The sequence below is a fragment of the Coregonus lavaretus genome (assembly GCF_964263955.1).
Source record: "Coregonus lavaretus genome assembly, chromosome: 10".
Lineage (NCBI taxonomy): Eukaryota > Metazoa > Chordata > Actinopteri > Salmoniformes > Salmonidae > Coregonus > Coregonus lavaretus.
Window position 1 is genome coordinate 43,069,299 of NC_139997.1, and position 17,356 is coordinate 43,086,654.

The 17,356-nt window shown below is 45.7% G+C and overlaps 2 protein-coding genes across 2 annotated transcripts in view; one reads left to right on the plus strand and one right to left on the minus strand.

Moving 5' to 3' along the window:
* Nucleotides 1–6,783, minus strand: part of LOC311135765 (voltage-gated monoatomic cation channel TMEM109-like) — a gene marked incomplete at both ends in the record, with an annotated part of 8,441 nt that extends 1,658 nt beyond the window's left edge. The window contains one exon of the mRNA XM_084169814.1: nt 6,726–6,783. Within this exon, the coding sequence (XP_084025940.1) occupies nt 6,726–6,783 (58 nt within the window). The remainder of the gene's footprint in view (nt 1–6,725) is intronic.
* Nucleotides 1–17,356, plus strand: part of LOC311135755 (roundabout homolog 1-like) — a 127,043-nt gene that overhangs the window by 82,760 nt on the left and 26,927 nt on the right. Inside the window, exon 3 of the mRNA XM_084169802.1 lies at nt 14,445–14,602. Coding sequence (XP_084025928.1) covers nt 14,445–14,602 — 158 coding nt within the window. The remainder of the gene's footprint in view (nt 1–14,444; nt 14,603–17,356) is intronic.

The following is a 17,356-nucleotide window of genomic DNA, read 5'->3' on the forward strand; positions in this document are numbered from 1 at the left end:
TTGACATGTAAATTGTGCAGTTTACATGAATATTGAATATAAATCTAGTAGATTATACATAATTATGTAACTACAAAAAAATACTAGAGTGGTGTCATTTATATAGTTGGTGAAATATCCAACTCTGCAGATTTTGTGGCAAAGAGAGAATCATTATATCACTTGTTTTGGTACTGCCCATATGTAGCTTGTTTTTGGTCGCAGGTTCAGGAATGGCTGAATAATTGCAACATTTACTTGGAGCTAACTCTTCAAATAGCACTGCTGGGTGATTTGAAAGTCATAGTCAATCGATCAATAATATAATAATCCTCTTAGCAAAAATGTTTATTTTAATTTACGATCTGTAGAGACTCTGAGAACATAAAGTTTCAGAGCTTTTGTGAAACATTACAGCACGTTGGAAAAATATATGGCATCTTGAAATCGAGGGGTTGAGGGTACAGTGGGGGAAAAAAGTATTTAGTCAGCCACCAATTGTGCAAGTTTTCCCACTTAAAAAGATGAGAGAGGCCTGTAATTTTCATCATAGGTACACGTCAACTATGACAGACAAAATGAGAAAAAAAAATCCAGAAAATCACTTGTAGGATTTTTTAGGAATTTATTTGCAAATTATGGTGGAAAATAAGTATTTGGTCAATAACAAAAGTTTCTCAATACTTTGTTATATACCCTTTGTTGGCAATGACACAGGTCAAACATTTTCTGTAAGTCTTCACAAGGTTTTCACATACTGTTGCTGGTATTTTGGCCCATTCCTCCATGCAGATCTCCTCTAGAGCAGTGATGTTTTGGGGCTGTCGCTGGGCAACACAGACTTTCAACTCCCTCCAAAGATGTTCTATGGGGTTGAGATCTGGAGACTGGCTAGGCCACTCCAGGACCTTGAAATGCTTCTTATGAAGCCACTCCTTCGTTGCCCGGGCAGTGTGTTTGGGATCATTGTCATGCTGAAAGACCCAGCCAAGTTTCATCTTCAATGCCCTTGCTGATGGAAGGAGGTTTTCACTCAAAATCTCACGATACATGGCCCCATTCATTCTTTCCTTTACACGGATCAGTCGTCCTGGTCCCTTTGCAGAAAAACAGCCCCAAAGCATGATGTTTCCACCCCCATGCTTCACAGTAGGTATGGTGTTCTTTGGATGCAACTCAGCATTCTTTGTCCTCCAAACACGACGAGTTGAGTTTTTACCAAATAGTTATACTTTGGTTTCATCTGACCATATGACATTCTCCCAATCCTCTTCTGGATCATCCAAATGCACTCTAGCAAACTTCAGACGGGCCTGGACATGTACTGGCTTAAGCAGGGGGACACGTCTGGCACTGCAGGATTTGAGTCCCTGGCGGCGTAGTGTGTTACTGATGGTAGGCTTTGTTACTTTGGTCCCAGCTCTCTGCAGGTCATTCACTAGGTCCCCCCGTGTGGTTCTGGGATTTTTGCTCACCGTTCTTGTGATCATTTTGACCCCACGGGGTGAGATCTTGCGTGGAGCCCCAGATCGAGGGAGATTATCAGTGGTCTTGTATGTCTTCCATTTCATAATAATTGCTCCCACAGTTGATTTCTTCAAACCAAGCTGCTTACCTATTGCATATTCAGTCTTCCCAGCCTGGTGCAGGTCTACAATTTTGTTTCTTGTTCCTTTGACAGCTCTTTGGTCTTGGCCATAGTGGAGTTTGGAGTGTGACTGTTTGAGGTTGTGGACAGGTGTCTTTTATACTGATAACAAGTTCAAACAGGTGCCATTAATACAGGTAACGAGTGGAGGACAGAGGAGCCTCTTAAAGAATAAGTTACAGGTCTGTGAGAGCCAGAAATCTTGCTTGTTTGTAGGTGACCAAATACTTATTTCCACCATAATTTGCAAATAAATTCATAAAAAATCCTACAATGTGATTTTCTGGATTTTTTTTCTTCTCAATTTGTCTGTCATAGTTGACGTGTACCTATGATGAAAATTACAGGCCTCTCTCATCTTTTTAAGTGGGATAACTTGCACAATTGGTGGCTGACTAAATACTTTTTTCCCCCACTGTAGCTGAAGGCTGGGACTAAAAACATTTTAGAATAAGGCTGTAACGTAACAAAATGTGGAAAAAGTAAAAGTGTCTGAATACTTTCGGAATGCACCGTATATATTTACATAAAATATATATGGGGATTGGAAATGATGCAGAAAATTACGTTGATAGAAGCCACAATCTATCTGCAATATTAAAACTGATCTACCCTAAAAAAATAAAGTATAGAAAAAAATAATAAATATTGTGTTATTTCTAAGCATACGGAATGTGTGTTTTTGTAGCTCTAGTTTCAACACACTGTAGCTCTCTTACTTTCACCATGGCACGGCCTTGCCAACACATATGTGTTATGTCATAAAATAAAGTGGCCAAGCTGTAAAGTGAAGTGTAGTAGGCTGTGATTTATGTAGCTTAATGTACAGTACATGTGTATTTCTAGTAGACAGGGAACTGTAGTGCTCTCTGAGGGAGGAAGAGAGAGACTGTGAGGGGAGACTGTGGCCAAGACTTGTCAAAGTGTACCTAATGCAGTCTCTACATCCCTACAGGACATGGGTTTGATGTCTCGGTACCCCTGTAGTGTAGGCTAGGGGACCCTTTTATGTAGGAAGAGGTAGGGGGTACACTGTATGGAAGGAAAGTGGGGGGTATGTAGTGAAGTTTCAGGGGCCCAGGGTTGGAACATTTCTCTCTTGGCCAAAGTACTTTCCTGCTGGCCCCGGCTGCCTCTCCACAGCCCTCCAAACAAAATACAGGGTTTATTTATTTAAACTGAGGTGCCAGGTCTGTCAAAAAGTCTACCCACTGGTCAAGCAGAGTAGACCACCAGTTCCCCAGTCCCCCGGTCCTCAAGTCCTGATGAGAACAGTTTTGCAGGGGAAAATAAACACGGGCAGATCAATGGGTCGTGTGTGTGCGTGCATGTGTGTTTGGTTGTGTGTGTGCGTGTACGCATGCTTGTGTGTCTGGCTCTCTCTGTGTTTGACTGGGTGGGGGATGTTAATGTGGAGTTGTACAGCTAGTTTTGAGAGCAGTAGATTGGCCACTGATTGCTTTGGGCTCTAGTTCAGTCAGGCTGAGAAGAACCCTGGGCCCTCCCCCTCCTAGTGTTATTTGGCAGTATGACCGGTGGCACCATGTCAGCACCAACTGGTGCAGAACACAGCCATGCAGGGAGGCCATCTGCTAGAGGGACACTGCCACAAGACGGTACTGGAACATGGTACGCTATAGACACAGGGAAGACACAGGGAAGACACAGGGAACAGTACACTATAGACACAGGGAAGACACAGGTAACAGTACACTATAGACACAGGGAAGACACAGGGAACAGTACACTATAGACACAGGGAAGACACAGGGAACTGTACACTATAGACACAGGGAAGACACAGGGAACAGTACACTATAGACACAGAGAAGACACAGGGAACAGTACACTATAGACACAGGGAAGACACAGGGAACAGTACACTATAGACACAGAGAAGACACAGGGAACAGTACACTATAGACACAGGGAAGACACAGGGAACAGTACACTATAGACACAGGGAAGACACAGGGAACAGTACACTATAGACACAGGGAAGACACAGGGAACAGTACACTATAGACACAGAGAAGACACAGGGAACAGTACACTATAGACACAGAGAAGACACAGGGAACAGTACACTATAGACACAGGGAAGACACAGGGAACAGTACACTATAGACACAGGGAAGACACAGGGAACAGTACACTATAGACACAGGGAAGACAGGCTCTCCATTCCCTGTTGTTGAAGTGTCAGTGCCTTTAACTAACAGGGTGGTAAAATGAGGTTATTATAACATAGCTAGTCCTCGGTTATCACCTCTCTATTTAAGGCCTGGTGAAGTCACCTTACATGACAGGGTACGCTAGATCAGTGTTAATGTTTTACTGCACTACAAAATCAACTCCATATATTTGGACAAAGACTGTAATGTAATTGGTCCGTAGTGGCCAATATCTGTTATCTCCACTGACTTGAAGAGGATAGACTGTGTACACTAAACTCCTGCTTGATGGGCCAAATGGGTCGGCCCTAACGTTCTTTGAGGTCTCTACCAAGTGTTTCATGACCAGCAGGTGTGTGTGTGTGTGTGTGTGTGTGTGTGTGTGTTCTGTAATCTGTATGTATTTATATAGGCCTCCTTGCCCAGCATGTGCTCTGTGGGGAAGCACATTCATTTCTAAAGGAATCTCAGTGTGGCTGGCTGCCCATTGTATGACACGGCTGTCTGAGGTAGTGTTAGGTGCTCAGCTAGACTCCTGGCCCTAAACTCAGGCTCTGCTCTGCTCACCGTCACACAGTCACACTCTGGGTGGATGGAGCCCCACACCTACAGTACTATTGGCAGCCACTGTCTTTTAACCTACAATTTACTGTAATTATAAAGTATTCCAACTTGGAGCGATAGCCTAATGGCAACAAGGATGAGAGGAGGTAGTGTCAAGTTTTTCTAACCATACCTACAAAGACATAACCAAACAGCTTTAACAAAATGGTGCAACCAGTTTCACAGAAGGTCGGCATTAACAGGAACAGGATAGAGAAGACACAATGGAGGGAAGAGGCAGGATTAGGTTGGGCTGTGGTTAGTGGTTAGGTTACCCCGGGCCCCTCTGGCTAACACATTCTCTGATGTATTGGGATGATGAGGAACTGTGCTTTGTGGTGTGTGCCCCTGTCTGCAGGGCTACATTGTGCCCTGTCTGTCTATGTTGAGAGGATTACTGCTGCAGTGAGTATGCTCCAGTTCTATCCTCTGGCTGGGAGTGAAGAGGAGAGAAAGAGAGGCTCCATTGGGCCCAGCAGTCAGACGGAATCAAATCCAGGGTTAAGACACCGTGTCCAGGGGGCTCTGCCTTTGAAGTGGGCTGTGGGATTCTGCGCTGGAGCGAGGGATCAGATGGAGAGAGGGCGAGAGAGAGGGAGGGTTGCAGGGTACAGCTCAACGGACAGGCCTGCAGGCTAGCTGGGATAGCTTAAATATGTTAGCGCTCCTCGCAGAGCACAGAGCACAGTCACTGAGCGCAGAGCACAGAGCACAGAGCACAGAGCACAGAGCACAGTCACAGAGCACAGTCACAGAGCACAGTCACAGAGAACAGAGCACAGAGCACAGTCACAGAGCTCTCCCTCTGCTCCCATTCCATCTCTATATGTCTTCCTCTCTGTTTCTACCTCTCTCTCTCTCCCTTTCTCTCTCCCTCTCCGTCAACCCTCTCCCTCATTCTCTCCCCCCTATCTCTCCCTCTCTATTTCTGCATGCCAGGAGAGGTTGTAGTATGGAGCCTGCTGGTTTGGGGGATTTAAGAGTAAAAAGTGGTGTCAGTTACACTGGTTCAAGGAAGGAGACTGTCAGGATTACTTTACAAAAATACTGCAGAGGAGGAATTACATGGGGCTGGTGGATGAGAGGGAGAGACAATGTAATGTAAAGAAGAGGGAGGACATGGAGAAGAGGGAGAAAGTGAGGGAGAAAACTAGTTTAGCAGATTATGTTTGTGTGTGTGTGTGCGTGTGTGCGTGCGCACACATGCATGTGTGAATTATCCTGCAAAAGCACCTAATGTTCTTAGCAACCTAAAGTAACTGTCCAGTGAAAATCTAACTTTCAAAAGTTCATATTTTGTTGACTCATACCCAAATAATGTTGTTGACTCTTGATTCTAACTCTTATTTTTGGCTAAAGCATAAATTTGAGAAAGAATACTTCAAAACCCAATCTCAAACTTGTATCTCAAACAAACCATTTAAAAAATGCTTGCTTTTCCTCATGAAGGATGATATCATCCTCCTAGGATGAGCTGGCCAATCAGCGGTGTACTCTCATTAATATTTTTTATGACCGGTTTGCCCAAGCCATTCTGTTGTTGGGGTACACCCACACCATTCCAACAAAGAAAAGCTGTTTTTAACATACTTAATTACCGTTGAACTCATATTGCTTTTAATTATAGGTAATATTTCATAGAAATCTGGAAACACTGAACAGTTACTTTAACAACAATGCTTAAAACATCAGTTCCACCAGGTTGTTTGTGCGCTAACTAAGCATGCTTTTACGACACTCCAACGCTAGAAGACTCTTTACACAAGAAGGGAAGGGAAAAGGGATACCTAGTCAGTTGCACAACTTCCGCATTTAACCCAACCCCTCTGAATCAGAGAGGTGCGGGGGGCTGCCTTAATCGACATCATCGGCACCTGGGGAGCAGTTGTTGTTAGGGTTTTTTCCACCTTGCCGCCTCTGGGATTTGAACCAGCAACTTTTTGGTTAATGGCCCAACACTCTTAACTGCTAAGCTACCTAGAGTTCTCGTGGTTCAGTTTTTGTTCCTGTCTGGAGTAACTGCAGCCATGTTTTTGTGTCCCACAAGGCATGCCTTTTATCATGCAACATGGGAACAGCTGTTTCTCATCAGGGCCCAGTCACTTAGCCAATCAACCAGCCAGCCAGCCAGCCAGTCAGTCAGTTGCAGGCCTGTAGACTGCCTGTAGTCAGCCAGTGTTCTCCCTGGTCACTGGATCAGATCAGAGGGGCCGGGCTGATCACACGGGAGACCGACAGAGTCGGGCCAAAATGCCACCAATTAGAGGGTCATCCCAATTTGTTCTCCCATGTCCATGCTGCTCATCAGGCATCTCACCCACCAGCGAGGCGGCCTGCCTGAGAGGAGAGGGCTGGGGCCATCTGGGAGTGATTACCCATGTTGTATTTTCTCATTGTTTCCCATCTGCTCTCTGTGAGGCTGAGCGCTGGGCTCTGCTCTGCTCTCTCTCTCCCTGTTCTGTTGGCTGGGCTCCCCTGGCCTGGCCTGTTCAGGCTTTAATCCTGTGTTATTTATGACTGGTAATGTTGGACAGAGCTGACTGGTACGCAGGCCAAATTAGCACAATTTAGCCGCTTATCAGGACCAGGAGTCTGCTCAGCGATACGTAAAGAGAAATCCAAAAATCTTCCCCTCTCGCATGATTCGATGGTCTCTATCCGTCCATCCCCCTCTCCATCTCTCTCTTTGCATCTCTCACTCCGTGACTCTCCTTTGCCAGCTACATTCACTGCATCTCATCTTCTCCCATTTCCGATTTCAGCAGGGGCCCTGCCAGTGTGTAAAGACCTAAGATTACACCAGTGTACATTTTTGGAGCATGTTGTGGGGTCTGGAGTCCTGTCCCACTAATCACATCTGTGCTCCTCGTGATGCTGCTGGGAGCTGGCAGCCAGAGGAGACAGGAAAAAATTGTCTGTGGCCCATGACCAGAAAATTGACCACTCTGCCTGCCATTTTGGGGCAGATGTGAGTTTTCTTTGTCTCCAGTTCAGCCTGTGGCTCCCATTCAGCTAGCTCCGTTATCCTGTACAGCACATGTGGAGAGTTGAGGAATTGCGGTGGTAGTTTTCCATTTCCTCCCGGCGTAGCTCGGTGCTCTCTGAGCTTAGCCTCTCCTGTCTGGGCAGGTTTGTGCTGCTGTGTTGTAGCAGCTCCCTGTCTTTACTGTCACAGCCATTAGGACACACCGACAGGACCGACAGCCATGGCCTGCTAATATGACGTCTCAGCAGCTGTTCCCAATTCCTAATTCCCTTAGTTAACGTATATACTGTATATGCACTGTATAAGGGAGGCAGAATAAATGGGCCTGACTTGCCGTGAGTGCTAGCTGCTGTCAATGACAGATCTCATTTGAAAAACACTCTCACAGAAAGCGTTGTAACGGGTGGAGAGGGACTGGGAGTTGAAGGTTAGGGGCGCAGAGGGGAGGTTCGGTACAATGTTCCTCAAGGCTTCTCTCTCACTGTCAAACACTTTAATAAGAATTTGCTACTGCTACCACTCTTTCCCTCTCTGCCTGTCTTTTGCTTTCCTACAATCAGTGATTTGGGAGGTTAAAGACATGCTCCAGAACATTGGCGACTACTAAGTATTTTTGAAACCTCCCACTTTGGGCTGGATGTGTCAATGTGTAGTATGATGTAGTACGTAGTTTTCAGGGACCACTTTTGGCTTGTGACCGCTACTTTCAGAACTACTGGCTAAAAAGTATACAGAAGTACTGGATAATCCCTTTTGGCTGTGGAGTGTGAGTCCAAAGTGAAGAGTGTTCTCTGTCTGGGCTTGGGGCTATAAATGTCAGAGGTCCACAATTTTCTGCACCCTAACAGAATTACCCCCTCGGTCAGTGTTGTTGCTCTCAGAGCTATGCTAAACTGAATTTGCCATCACAGCTACAGTTTAAAAAAACGCAGTGACAGAGAACGGAGAATTTGACCTAGAAGAATCTAATAGCAAAACATTCCAGTAAAAATGGTTAACAGCATTCCATTCAGTAGTCTCAGGTAAACACTCTGTTATTCAGTGGGACTCTAACTAGTATAATTACGGTGTCACACATGTATTTGTCATCAGACTCCCGTGGCCACAAAAAATAAGTATATTTTGACAGACCTACATAATTTTGCTGTCCCGATAAGGTTGTAGCATCGTAAGCAACATGAGTGAGAATGCAAATTCTATTCATACCCAAATGTCAGGCACTTCTGTGATTACGCTCATTTGCATACATTGCTGGTGGCTTGCATAGATGGGTTTACATGGCTTATACAACATGCAGCTTCCCTTTATAACATTATTCACTTTTGAGTGTGCACACAAATTCAACCTAGAGGAATGTCTTACAATCCAGTACAATGTAAAATAATGTCATACAGTGTAATAAAATAGAATATAGTGCCTGGTAATGAAATGTAGGCTAATGCAATGTGCTGTAATGTAATCTATGTAGTGAAATGCAATGTTATGTAACCTGGTTTGGGAAGACAGTGGAGATTACATGCTGGCAGCGAGGGGACTGGGGAGAAGGGAGGGGGGTTTCATTAACTGTATTGGGAATAGAGCTCGCCAGCTTGTAGTTCTAAAACCCGGAAATTAGTTACCGCTGGTTCATTCAGCCATTCCTATGGGGAAAATGAATGGGGAAAGAATAGGGTTTTGGGATAAACGCTGAAAATAAGGTCTGAGGTTAACACAGGCTTATGAGATCTTATAGGTTTTGTTCTATGAGATAATATCAGTCAGTCAACATGACCTTTATGCATTATGAAGCCTTTATGTGCTCTATGTGCTTTTGGATTACATAAATACTTCAAAATTCACAAAGGGTGACGTTAACTGATGAAGATTATCTCATAGAACAAAACGTATAATATCTCTTAAGCCTGTGTTTACCACATAACTTTTCACAGTTTATCCAACAAGCATACAAAAACTCCATTCATTTTCATATAGGCTTTGTCCAATGAACCATAGCGGAGTTAGTGCCTACAAAAAGATGCCATTACTATTGCTCTCTATAGAATGAAAAGAGCTGCGGAGAAGGGATGAGAATTTCTCCAATTTATGAGAGCCTGATGTCCCTCAGGGTGTAGTCGCTAACTCGCTGTACATTCATCCAGAACGGGCTGGGAAGACAATCACTGGGACTCTGAGATTGACTGAAACAGCCTGGACTGGGCTGAAATGGTGCCGGAGGGGGTGGCTGCCGTTTTACGGGCTCCTAACCAACTGTGCTATTTTGTTAGTTTTTTCGCATTGTTTGTAACTTATTTTCTACATAATGCTGCTGCTACCGTCTCTTATGACCGAAAAGAGCTTCTGGACATCAGAATAGCGATTACTCACCTCGAACTGGACAAAGATATTTTCTATAACGAGTCCGACGCAAAGGATATACTGCTTTCTCGAGACCAGGCCCAAATCCCCGTCATTCAAATTAAGAAAAGACGGAGAAAAAGAGGTCGGAGTTCGGGGTGCCTTGTGAGAATTCGTAGACGAGTGAGTAAACATCCACTACTATCCGTACTATTGGCCAACGTGCAATCATTGGAAAATAAACAGGATGATCTACGATTAAGACTATCCTATCAACGGGACATTAAAAACTGTAATATCTTATGTTTCACCGAGTTGTGGCTGAACGATGACACAGATAATATAGAGCTGCTGGGTTTTCCATGCATCGGCAGGACAGAGCAGCTACGTCTGGTAAGACGAGGGGCGGGGGTGTGTGTCTATTTGTCAATAACAGCTGGTGCACGATGTCTAATATTAAAGAAGTCTCGAGGTATTGCTCGCCTGAGGTAGAGTACCTCATGATAAGCTGTAGGCCACACTATCTCCCAAGAGAGTTCTCCTCTATATTAGTCGTAGCCATCTATTTACCACCACAAACCGATGCTGGCACTAAGACTGCACTCAATGAGCTGTATAAGGCCATAAGCAAAGCTCTCCCTCGCCCTCCATTTCGCAAATCTGACCATAACTCTAGCCTCCTGATTCCTGTTTACAAGCAAAAACTAAAGCAGGAAGTACCAGTGACTCGCTCAATACGGAAATGGTCAGATGACGCGGATGCTACGCTACAGGACTGTTTTGCTAGCACTGACTGGAATATGTTCCGGGATTCATCCAATGGCATTGAGGAGTATACCACCTCAGTCACCGGCTTCATCAATAAGTGTATCGACGACGTCATCCCCACAGTGACCGTACGTACATATCCCAACCAGAAGCCATGGATTACAGTCAACATGTGCACCGAGATCCTACTACGCTTGCTCTGACGCTCGTCGGATGTGGCAGGGCTTGCAAACTTTTACGGACTACAAAGGGAAACACAGCCGTGAGCTGCCAAGTGACGCGAGCCTACCAGACGAGCTAAATGCCTTTTATGCTCGCTTCGAGGCAAGCAACACTGAAGCATGCATGAGAGCACCAGCTGTTCCGGACGACTGTGTGATAACGCTCTCCGTAGCCGATGTGAGCAAGACCTTTAAACAGGTCAATATTCACAAAGCCGCGGGGCCAGATTGATTACCAGGACGTGTACTCAAAGCATGCACGGACCAATTGGCATGTGTCTTTGCTGACATTTTCAACATCTCCCTGACCGAGTCTGCAATACCTATATGTTTCAAGCAGACCACCATAGTCCCTGTGCCCAAGAAAGCCAAGGTAACCTGCCTAATTGATTACTGCCCCGTAGCACTCACGGCGGTAGCTATGAAATGCTTTGAAAGGCTGGTCATGGCTCACATCAACACCATCATCCCGGAAACCCTAGACCCACTCCAATTTGCATACTGCCCCAACAGATCCACAGATGACGCAATCTCAATCGCACTCCACACTGCCCTTTCCCACCTGGACAAAATGAACACCTATGTGAGAATGCTGTTCATTGACTACAGCTCAGATTTCAACACCATAGTGCCCACAAAGCACTAATCTAAGGACCCTGGGACTATACACCTCCCTCTGCAACTGGATCCTGGACTTCCTGACGGGTCGCCCCCAGGTGGAAAGGGTAGGCAACAAAACATCTGCCACGCTGATCCTCAACACAGGGGCCTCTCAGGGGTGCGTGCTTAGTCCCCTCCTGTACTCCCTGTTCACCAACGACTGCGTGGCAAAACACGACTCCAACACCATCATTAAGTTTGCTGACGACACAACAGTGGTAGACCTGATCACCGACAACGATGAGACAACCTATAGGGAGGAGGTCAGAGACCTGGCAGTGTGGTGCCAGGACAACAACCTCTCCCTCGATGTGAGCAAGACCAAGGAGCTGATCGTGGACTACAGGAAAAGGCGGGCCGAACAGGCCCCCATTAATATCGACGGGGCTGTGGTGGAGTTGGTCAAGAGTTTCAAGTTCCTTGGTGTCCACATTACCAATGAACTATCATGGTCCAAACACACCAAGACAGTCATGAAGAGAGCACGACAACACCTTTCCCCCCTCAGGAGACTGAAAAGATTTTGCATGGGTCCCCACATCCTCAAACATTTCTACAGCTGCACCATCAAGAGCATCCTGACCGGTTGCATCAACGCCTGGTATGGCAACTGCTCGGCATCTGACCGTAAGGCGCTACAGAAGGTAGTGCGTATGGCCCAGTACATCACTGGGGCCAAGCTTCCTGCCATCCAGGAACTATATACTAGGTGGTGTCAGAGGAAGGCCCAAAAAATTGTCAAAGACTCCAGTCACCCAATTCATAGACTGTTCTCTCTGCTACCGCACGGCAAGCGGTACCGGAGCGCCAAGTCTAGGACCAAAAGGCTCCTTAACAGCTTCTACCCCCAAGCCATAATCTGCCAAACAATTAATTAAATGGTCACCCGGATTATTTACATTTACACTGCTGCTACTCGCTGTTTATTATCTATGCATATTCACTTTACCCCTACCTACATGTAAAATTACCTCGACTAACCTGTACCCATGCACATTAACTCGGTACCGGTACCCACTGTATATAGCCTCGTTATTGTTATTTTATTGTGTATTTGATTTTTTTAAATTCTATTTATTGAACTGCATTGCTGGTTAAGGTGCTTGTAAGTAAGCATTTCATGGTAAGGTCTACACCTGTTGTATTCGGCGCATGTGACAAATGACATGTTATTTGATTTGAAATAGCTGCTCTCTTTTCTTCTACTCTTCTCTTCCTTTCTTCTTTTCTCTTCTCTTCCCATCTCTTCTCTTCTCTTCCCATCTCTTATCTTCTTTTCCCGTCTCTTCTCTTCTCTTCTCTAGGCCTCTGTTAGCTAGGCCAGTACACCAGTATGTTCATCCCTTCTCCAAGCCAATCAGTTTCTAAATATCACCAGGAGCAGATGGGCTGTCTTCGCTCCCTGACAAACTCATTGTCTCTGTAATCAAAACCGAGCCTCACATAAACGTATGATACCATTATCACTCTCACAGCCGTATATTCACTAACTAGCAATACACTGTAATTGTGTCAGGCTGTTATTGCTGTGTGATTAGGGTTGGAAAGCTACCAATAGTTTACCAAAGTTACAGGAATCTTCAGCAAATTTGATAATTAACAGAAAATCTATGACAATCTATCGTAACTTTGGTAATTTATACTTCAATAACTTATTATTTATTTTATTCATATAGACTACTCATTTTTATGTCTGTGTCCATATTGTCCATGAATTTCTAGTAGATAGACCATATGGTTCAACAGACAATAGCCTAATTAATGAAAAAAGCATCTAATCAACAATGGCATTGTTTTCAGTTAACCTTGCAACTCTTCCAATTACTGCCGCCAGTTTGAGACTGAAACATTGACAACAAATACACTGACATAGTAAAATAAATAAAATGTGAAAGTAAAGGATATTTAATGCTGAAACTGTCATATTAAACACGAACGGCATTCACTAAGTTGATGGTTTATATTTAAGATAATGTTTTACAGCTTTGTAATAATTTTTTTTGGGGTGAAAATCATGTTATTTAGTTATTTCATATATTTTACATGCGATAAGGCCACACAGAGGGCCAGAGATAATTAAAGACACCTTTGATAATCTGAAGTACCCAAAAGGGCCACTAGTTGTCTTGTGATAGATTACATAAAATCATTTACATTTACATTTACATTTTAGTCATTTAGCAGACGCTCTTATCCAGAGCGACTTACAGTTAGTGAGTGCATACATTATTTATTTTTTTATTTTTCATACTGGCCCCCCGTGGGAATTGAACCCACAACCCTGGCGTTGCAAACTACCAACTGAGCTACATCCCTTGAATGAGCTAAATCCTTGAATGATACCAGAATTTGCATATGTTAACTGGTAAACTTCTAAAGTTTCCAGTAATATACCCTCCCTTTGCAACCCTATGTATAATGTATCGAGACGTTGCGCTAATGGTCCTTAAACCTTTGAAGATGTTGAGTGTGTGTTTTCCACCTAGCTAGCTTGTTAATGGCTCTTGCGAAATATCCACCTATCTCTCTTGAAGTGTTTGATGGGCAAACATGGTAGGCAAACATTAACTGGGGAGGTTGTATTTTGTTCATGCTTACCTCACACTTCAAACAAAGTTCCTGGGAGTCGTATATGGAATTGTGATACAAATGTTTGCCCGTGTGCTTGTACGTTCCCTCAGGGCTGGAGTGGAGAGTGACAGTGGAGAGGCAGGTGGGAGAGAGTTAGTCTAATCAGACAGAGAGGGTGGTAGTCCTATAGCTCCAAAGCACATCAGGGATTTGGCCCAGCCCCCGAGACCACTTTACACTATAGCATTATATCATGTCCAGCTACCTCAAGACTTTATCTATCTGTGATGGACATGATTGACTGCCTCTGCTCAGACTTCAGAGTTTTGTCCTTGCACATCTAGAGTCTGGTCATAATAGTCTTGAATATTTTACATGTATACCCTACATTCACAGTCCATTGGTGCATTAGTGAATTTTATTTAGTGACATTTTTTTCTGTTTCATTTCGACCTGCAATGCTAACAGGCCATTAACCCCTCCTCTCTTCTGTTCCACAGTACTGCGTGATGACTTTAGACAGAACCCAGCGGATGTGATGGTGGCGGCGGGTGAACCTGCTGTACTGGAGTGCCAACCCCCCCGTGGGCATCCTGAGCCCACCATCTCATGGAGGAAAGACGGTACCAACATCAATGACAGGGATGAGCGCATCACGGTAAGACACAAGCTCTGTTAACCTCGGAGCACACTCTCTGTACAGAGCATACACTGCACTGTGGTGGGCCTGCACATCACACCTGCACACACACACACACACACACACACACACACACACACACACACACACACACACACACACACACACACACACACAGATACACACACACACACACAGATACACACACACAAACACGGCCCACTGCTTGCTGGCAGAGCACCAGGAAGATCAAAGTGTTTCTGTTGGCAGACGTGTGGCATAATGAAGAGAAACAAGTGCATCATCTATTTGACAAACATAATGAAATCATATTGCACTGTGGTTTGGCCAATCAATGTCTATTTGGAAGAAAGGCTATCTGGGGAAGCGTGAAAAGGAATCAGGGGAGGGTGTGTGTGTATGCAAACATGTTTGTTTGTTTGTTTGTCTGTATACGCTCTAGGGGACTTGTTAGTTGGGATCCAAGGCTCATCCTCTTCCGGATTGACAGTTAGTCTATCTCTGAGGGAATGCGATGGACAGAGCTGCTCTCCTCCGCACTGACAAGAGGGAGGTGGAGGAGGGAGGGAAGGCCTTGTGAAGGAAATAGAAAGGCTGCGTTGGCTTTCTACTTCCGTCTTTTCTCCTGAGTTACGTCCAGGATATCATGTGGACCAACACCCATCTACCTACAGTATATAAAATAATATACAAAGTAAAAGTAAAGTAAGGTCTTGTAGTGAAGTCAGGGCAGACATGTTGGCCCCTGTCCCTATGGCGTCTGTGGTTTTCCCTGGTGTACTGGCTCAGAGTGTAAACAGAAGGCCAGCTTGGTTTCTGCCTCATAGCTATAGCTCGGCTCATTGGACTAATGGGCCTGCAGATAAGACTGTTTCCTAATGAGTCCTCATGCCCTGTAAACAATGCAGCGCTGGTGATGGAGTGTTGTGTTTGTGCTCTGTTTCTAACACAACATCCACTCCCAAATCTGTTGTTGTTAAACCACGGCGAGTTCTGGGGGTCTGCTGTGGGACTTGGTGCTGCGGGCATGAACGCATTTTGTGACCAAACTTGAATTAATGGGGTAAAGGACGTTTGGGGGAAGGTTTTGAGTGGGTGGGCACTGGACAAGTGGCCAGTGGTGCAGAGCAATGCATCAACAGGAGTACTTCTAGACAGAGTACTATACTGTAGCATCATCATATAACACCCTATATTGACTGTAGTGGGGTCAGGTTGGGGGTGATGTGGCTATCAGCTCTCCATCCTCACGGCTGTGTGGTGTAGTGTGGTGTAGTGTAGCACACATAACAGAGGAACTGCATGGAACACATTAACACAGTCCAAACACACACCACCACCACCGTTATGGAATGGAGGGAACAGATGGGGAGGCAGATGCATGAAGGAGAGGGGTAAAACAGAGGGTAACGCAGGAAAGGAAGGAAGAGAGCAAGAGAGAGGGAGAGGAGAAAGGTGGAGGACAGGAGTGATGTATTTGCTGGTGTTGTTGTGGGTCTGATGTTGAGAGAGAGAGAGAGGGAGAGAGAGGGAGAGAGAGAGAGAGAGAGAGAGAGACAGAGAGAGACAGAGAGAGACAGAGGGAATGAGAGAGATGTGACAGGAGGACATCTGAGGAGAAGCTCTTCAAAGGACCCTTGTTTCTTTGTTCTCAGGCCTCTCCTCTAGACTGGTACTGCAGCTCCAGATGTGTCCTCATGGCCTCACCCTCACCCTGTCCCCCTCTGTACTGTATCACCCACTCTGGGTCTGTGCTCTGAAGTTGCTACACACAGACAGAATGCACATCCACAAAGACACAAGGATTTCCCACATATTGTCACCCAAAGGTGGACTTATAAAAGCTTGCACACATCACACCGAATGTGGATCTAGCGTTCATCTGCCGATCGTTCAGTGTGCTGTGTTTTAGGGACCACCCTCTGTAGTGGTCTGACTGCCGACATTTTTAACCATTTGTACATGTAAAATCGAAGCGCATTCGGTTTGCAAATTACATTCAGAGGTGCTAAGGACTCTCAGCCAGCAACCGCTGTTGTTGTGTCTGAACCCTGACGGTGCTGTGTGTGTTATGAGTGGCTGAGTTGCAGGCTGTTAATGTGACACACATGCACGTGTGGGCACATGCAGGCACAAACTCACACACTCAAACACTCACACTGAATGTATCACACTCCTCTGGCCTTTGCCCCCTGTTAAATGCAGGGTAATGTGATGACGATTCTAAAGTGGCCAGCACCACAGGGGGTGTAACATGAAACAGGTCCTGGCCCAGCCACCTCTGAAACCTCTGGGATTTAAAACCTGGTCGCTGCCCTCTCCCCTGCTCTTCCCTCCCCTCCTCTCCCCTGCTCTCCCCTGCTCTCCCCTCCCCTCCCCTCCTCTCACCTGCTCTACCCTCCCCTCCTCTCCCCTGCTCTTCCCTCACCTCCTCTCCCCTGCTCTCCCACTCCTCTCCCCCTCCTCTCCACTCCTCAACCCCTCCTCTCCCCTCCTCTCCCCCTCCTCCCCTCCCCTCCCCCTCCTCCCCTCCTCTCCCCTCCTATCCCCCTCCTCCTCTCCTCTCCCTTCCTCTCCCCCTCCTCCCTCTCCTCACCCCTTCCTCCCCCTCCTCACCCCCTCCTCCCTCTCCCGTTCCATTCTCTCCACTCCCACTCCTCTCCTCCTCCTCTCCCTGTGTATTACATTATTGCTTTTATGGCCTGGGAGAATGTGTCAGTGTGGAGAGGGAAGGTCAGCCTCCTCTCAGCA